This window comes from Hippocampus bargibanti, linkage group LG10 (genome assembly GCF_051943395.1).
Source record: "Hippocampus bargibanti isolate YZ-2025 linkage group LG10, ASM5194339v1, whole genome shotgun sequence".
In the NCBI taxonomy this organism is placed as follows: Eukaryota; Metazoa; Chordata; class Actinopteri; order Syngnathiformes; family Syngnathidae; genus Hippocampus; species Hippocampus bargibanti.
This window is the reverse complement of record NC_142743.1, coordinates 4,518,685-4,525,000: the sequence shown is the minus strand read 5'-3', so window position 1 is coordinate 4,525,000 and position 6,316 is coordinate 4,518,685. Positions and strand designations below refer to the sequence as shown.

Genomic DNA, 6,316 nt, shown 5'->3' with positions numbered 1-6,316 from the left:
GGATGTCCTTCCTGGCGCTGCTCAAGAAGCCCGGCCTGCCACAGGAGGTGCTACAACATTTCTACATGGCTGTCATCGAATCCATCCTGTGTTCTTCCATCACCGTTTGGTTCGCGGCCGCCATAAAAATGGACAAAATACGACTTCAACGGACAGTTAGGATTGCAGAAAAAAATCATTGGCACTGCCCTACCCACTCTCGAGGATTTGCACACTGCAAGAATCCAAACAAGGGCGCGGAAAATCCTACTGGACCATCCGCACCCTGCCCACCACCTTTTCCAGACAGGACGGTGGAAAAAAAAATCATTGGCCACAAGCCACTCTCGAGGACTTGCACACTACAAGAATCCAAAACAAGGGCGCGGAAAATCCTACTGGACCCTCCGTACCCTGCCCACCACCTTTTCCAGGGACTCCCCTCAGGCAGGTGTTACCAAATCCAGCAGACATTTCAACAGCTTCTTCCCCTAAGCCATTAACTCTTTAAACATTAACCCAAATACAACTGTATAGTCCCTCTTTGCAATTTTTTTATGATGATAGTCGTGGAGCGTGTTCTAGCGGAAACAAATTCCTTGTGTCTTCTATATACTTGGCAATAAAGAGGATTGTGATTTGAGCACGGACATCTGAAAGAGGTCTCCCTTTCATATTTTGAATTTGTCTGAAGTGCAAAATCTGCAAGGCAACTCGTGATCAGAGCAGAGTGGTGTCTATTGCAGCAACCTGCACTTTAGCCCAGGGTGGTGAGGCGGTTTGGGAGTCGACGGTCTGAGGGTCCGGCCGGGAGTCGGACGTGGGAGGGTACGAACTGGACGGCATGAAGTTGGCGTACGGGCTGGGCGGGATGTCACTGGCGTACGGGCTGCGGGGGCACTGAAGCAGAGGGCTGCCGGGGGCGCTGACGATGGGTGGGTTCGGGGGGCGTGACGGGGCCTCTGTCCGGGAGGCCACGGTGGCAACGGGAAGCGACATGGCACCCCAAACGGGAAGCACGAGCACAGCTGCAGGACACAAATATATTTGTGTCTAACACACTTTTTGTAAGAATGCGGTGGTGTTTACTTTGATTAATTTTGTGAGGTGCTCCGACCACCAAGTGGAGGCGGGGGGCCGTCCAAAGGACCCTGGTATCGCCACCCGACTCCTCCGCGTCCCTTCAACCTGCTGGAGAGCGGTGCGGCCGAGTACGTTTCCTGTCGGGGACCCACAAAATGGCTTAGTGAAAAGATGTTTTTCCTCCCAAGCTAGCATTTTCACTAGCTTGGACTATCCGCAAGCCGCTATCTTGTACAAAACCTGTACACGTCCGTGGTATCCTGCTCACAAACCAAAGTCGTCTGTATGAAATCTTGCCAACATGACAAAGTAAATAAGCGACCCATTTTTGTCTGTCTTCAATCAAAGCATTCATGCAGTGAAGCAGTGAAGCAGTGCGCACAGCCTTCGTCAGGAAAGTGTCAGTTGCCGGCCAGGTAAGCGGATCCGCTGCGGCCGCCGCCCGGGCCTGGTGAAATCACCATAGCTATCTGGTGCCTGCGCCAGCCACGCTAACTGGGAAACGTGATCGGCCCGTGAGCTCTGTCCGACACATCTGATACATGTTAATTCCTGTCGCCAACATCCGATAGTGAGCGCAGGATGTCGGCCGCGGTTTGTAGTGCCCCGTTTTGAGTGTGGGGATTTCAAAGTGAGTGGGAGTTACAAAACTGGCTGCGCGTTCACCCGAAAAAGCTTTTCGGTCTGGGTTTGTGTAACTGTGCTGCATAGGGAACTTACCGTGCTACCGCCAGACAGTACTGGGTCAAACAGGCGATCCAAAAAGCGATCCATTCCTCGATGATGATCTGAGTCTAAGGAGAAAGAGACCATCAAACCTTCATTTGAACGTGCATGCGTTTGCGCGCTTACCCTGGCTTGCAAAGCTCTTGCGGGCTAGGAATTTATCGTTGCTGTCAAAGCCACCACCCAGCAGACTTCTATGATAGAGAACAGCATGAAGAAAAAACACATATTCAAAAATCTTCATCAATGTGCCATACAACGGAAAAACTGGTTTGTTTATGGTTGTGCTAACAGCTAACTTAGCTACATGTATATACAGCGGTAAAAACTAAATGATCATCTTCAAAAAAAACAACCCTTAATAGACCGGTCAATTGACCATCTTATCTCCTGTCCCAACTAACTAACTAACTAACTAACTAACTAACTAACTAACTAACTAACTAACTAACTAACTAACTAACTAACTAACTAACTGCCAATCAACATAGCGCGTGACAAACAAATCAACCAACTGGCAAACCAATCTGCTAAGTGCTAATTAGCCGCCAAACCAGAAGGTGTTGGAGGTTAACGAACCCACTGAATAACTAACCAATTAACCAACCTCCCAACCAACTCACGCGGTTGCCAACTCTTGACCAAGTCAGTGACCAAACACCAGACAAGGAATTAACGAACAAACTAAGTGAACCAACTGAGCGCAGATGACTAGCCAGCCAACCAAACCAGCGAGCGTCTCTCACATGCCGGCATTGGCCCGTAGGCGTCCCGGTTCCTGCGAAGAAATGACAAAGTAGCTGCTGAGCTTGGGGAATTGAGTGGGCAACTCCATATCCGACATCAGGTCCAGGACATAGTCCGATCCTTCCAGCTCCACCCGCTGCGCCGACTCCTTCAAGAGAACGGACCAGCCGCGACGGCCCTCAGCCACGCCCCTGACAACACGCGGAAGCAAGCGTGACCTTCCTTACCAACTCACTATGCGGCAGTACGACCACATACGACACACTTGCCGAGGCTTGAATGAAACCGACTCTTTTTCCGGTACCTGTGTTGCAAGATGTCTTTGGCTGTGTTCTCGCCGGTACTCCAAGAGTGCACAGGACACAGGACTGACACCCCTGGAAGCACAGACAAGCAGAAACACAGCTAACAAACTCACCATCTCACGGTTTTTATATCATGATGGGCTCAGCTCTTCACCCGATAAAACAACTTCAAAAAATCATACAGCCAGCTCGCTGACGAGATCACTCGGTGAGTCCATCCCTCCGAGAGTGTGTTCCAAGCGCAAGTAAACGGTCAAGTGTTGCGGCCCAGTACCATCAAAGCAGTGCACTTGGAGCAGGGCGTGCGCTCTCTTGCGGTTGGCGGTCCACTCCAGCAGACACGGCGGGTAGGTTCGCATGGACTCTGGCCTGCCGGAGCGCTGCATGGACTGCAGCAAAGCATGCTGACACACCGAGTTGTAGCCCTGCGGTCCGTGGTCTGACACGAACCTGACAACGGGAGCCGAGCATACACAGCTATGTGGAAAACAACAACTCGATGATTCCATCATCATGTGTCCCCACCGGACTGACTTGAGCAAGTGCTTGACCAGCCTTGGGGAAGGTGAGAAGGCGCCCAGACACGAGGCCATGAGAAGCCACCCTCGCTCGCAGTTCAGCACGTTGGGATTTCTCCAAACCTGTGAGAGGACAAAATGACACCATGGCCTCATCGGGAGTCGACGTCCGCCTTCCCTGGATTTTGGCGAACGTCCTCTGTACCTGATTGGCCACTTGAGCAAAAATCTCATCTTGGATCTCAACGTTGGCTAGACCTGTCTGGATGATGTAGTTGCCGAAGAGGTTCTCCTGAGCGCCGTTCAGTTCCGGGTCACCCATGAAACGTAGTATCTGACACAGAAACCCCTTGTATCGACTCATCAACCTGTTAGCTAGTGTCTGTTTGTCAGTCTGTGGCGCCGAATACACACCCGTTACAGTTGTGCGTAGTTTGTTAGTTGTCTCATCAGGGAGGCATTAGCACTTTGAGGTCAAACCGGTTGGTGTTTTTACAAGTTGGAAGTTAGTGTAAGAGCCAAATGGATGATTAGAATTTTATTTATTGAGTTTAAGTCATGACTTTGTACATATTCAATGAGCTCAATGTTATTTTTTTTTAACAATTAATTGCTATTATTGCTATTATTATGAGGAGGAATAATATTTCATTTGTGTTTGATAAGGTTGATTATTGCCTATGTATTTGTTTTGATTGAATGATTGGCGATTCTAACTTGGGCGTGTCAAAGTAGGCGGGGGGAATATTCCAATACTCAAGTTTAAATGGGTCTGTGTTCTCGTCATCAACAAGAAGCAATATGGGTTTTGCCCGGTGAACGCTCATTTTTTTTGTATGATAGACATGCCGAGAACAGGGAACAGGTGGGGAAGAAACTAGAGATGTGGAGGTATGCCCTGGAAAGGAGAGGAATTAAGATCAGCCGCTGCAAGACTCAATATATGTTTAGACTGGAGACACTACCACTGAAGAAAAGACAGGAAGCAGAGCTGGAGGTAGCAGAGCTGAAGATGTTGAGGTTTTCTTTGGGAGTGACCATATTGGATAGGATCAGGAATGAGTACATCAGAGGGACAACTCATATTAGGGGCTTTGGAGAGAAGGTCAGAGAAGCCAGACTGAGATGGTTTGGACATGTCCAGAGGACAGAGAGTGACTATATCGGGAGAAGGATGCTGAGCCTTGAACTGCCAGGCAGGAGTCCCAGAGAAAAACCAAAGAGGAGGTTTATGGATGTTATCAAAGAGGACTTGAAGATCGCTGGTGTGAGGGAAGAGGAGGCACAAAACCGGGTTAGAAGGAGGACACAGATTCGCTGTGGCCACCCCTGAAGGGAAAAGCCCAAAGGAAAAGAAGAAGATAGACATGCCTTTTCTTTTGCCCAATGGAAGGGACGTTGACAAAAAATATAGTTAGGAATGTAGACAGCGCGTCAAACCTCTACATCACAATTAGGACCAAACGGACGACACTTTTTTTCAGTAAGGTGTGCACCTTAGTTTTGACTGTCAGGTGGGTGGTTAGCATCGCTTAGCCTGACATAAAGCCTGTTTGTTTGGAGGCTAAGCTGTTGATTTGTTGTAGATTTGTGAGAGCGTTATTTGCTCAGGTGACTGTTTTTGCTCCCGTAAATTTTTGTATGTAATTTTGCGACTCGAGTCACTTTTGTGTGTGCATGCCACTGGGAATCGTCTATTGCAATGGTTGACGTACCAGGACAAAGATGTCGAGGGCTTCTTGCTTGAAGTTGTGATGCAACCGGGTCAGCGAGTCCTCCAAGGGGTCTGTCAGCATCCCAAAGCATGGGTCCTAAAAGAAAAGAAAAAAAATATATATACAGTAAAGTCGCGTTATATCGATATCGTTTATATTGATAATACTGCTTATTACGACACGATTTCTAGCCTTTTTATGTATAATTAGTTCCGTTTAGTACGATTCGTGGTTTTTACGATAATCCGGTTACTACGGTGCTTTTTTTCATCTCCCGCCGGCCATTTTGCTATGTTTATATCGATACACGCCATCGGTTGCTCCATCGGTCGCGCCATCGGTCGTGCCATCGGTCGTGCCATTGGTCGACTTGGTCACGTGAGTTTGTTACATGACCAGCTCCCGTGTCGCAGAGCCATTTCCATTTTCAGACGCTAGCTCAGCATCGGCAAACTCCGGCCCGCGGGCCACATACGGCCCGTTAGGCTTTTTGATCCGGCCCGCCGAATTTGCCCAAATTATAGTACAGTGTCTAAAACTCATGACAAAAAGTTAGCGAACAACAGGGCAGATAACTGAAAAGTTTCACAACTTGAAGCACAATGAGACAACTAATCACATTAAAAAACATTGTCACATAGTATAAAGTTTTTTTTTAAATCAAGAATGCACCTGTTACAAATGCGACCTTGCTTAATTTACGGTAAATGTACATGGCGGTAGATTTTGCTGCAGTAGTCAATTGTCATTGTGGTGCACAATGCAACGTTTGCATTGCTTCCTATGAGCCACTAAGCCCCTTTCATAAGTCTCACGTACACTTTACAGTCATGGTTTAATGTAAATTTACGTTTTGTAGCGTCACATATGTTGTTAGCTTCTTTTGAATCTTTCTTCTGGGCTGAAGTTCTGAGCATCTATTTTGGAAAATAACATGCAATTTCACGACTTTATGACGCTTGCGAAAGTCCGGAAGAAAGAAGCAGGCTTCTGATTGGCTGCCGTGCCGAGTATGCAAATTTCAACTGCAGGTAGTCTATGTTTGTGTGCTCGGCGACGATACACGTGTACTGTTTGCGCGTGAAGGCGAGGGCGTCAGTGAGGAGTTTGTTGAGCGCGCGGTCAGGACAAACCATCGATGATTTGGCGGAATGCAACAGAAGTAGGTATTATTGAGCTTGAATATTTCGTTGTGTAATAATATGTTTTCAATGTTGAAAGTGATTCCATTTTTCAATAAATG

General features: G+C 47.8%; 1 protein-coding gene across 1 annotated transcript in view; it reads right to left on the bottom strand.

The window, feature by feature from the left end:
• The window catches only part of myo15ab (myosin XVAb), a 45,976-nt gene that overhangs the window by 12,732 nt on the left and 26,928 nt on the right, over window positions 1-6,316 (bottom strand). The window contains exons 36-45 of the mRNA XM_089006419.1: window positions 5,074-5,169; window positions 3,564-3,692; window positions 3,375-3,481; window positions 3,115-3,290; window positions 2,840-2,912; window positions 2,535-2,726; window positions 1,915-1,982; window positions 1,783-1,856; window positions 1,097-1,199; window positions 730-1,007 (exon numbers count right to left, since the gene is read on the bottom strand). Of these exons, the coding sequence (XP_088862545.1) occupies window positions 730-1,007; window positions 1,097-1,199; window positions 1,783-1,856; window positions 1,915-1,982; window positions 2,535-2,726; window positions 2,840-2,912; window positions 3,115-3,290; window positions 3,375-3,481; window positions 3,564-3,692; window positions 5,074-5,169 (1,296 nt within the window). The remainder of the gene's footprint in view (window positions 1-729; window positions 1,008-1,096; window positions 1,200-1,782; window positions 1,857-1,914; window positions 1,983-2,534; window positions 2,727-2,839; window positions 2,913-3,114; window positions 3,291-3,374; window positions 3,482-3,563; window positions 3,693-5,073; window positions 5,170-6,316) is intronic.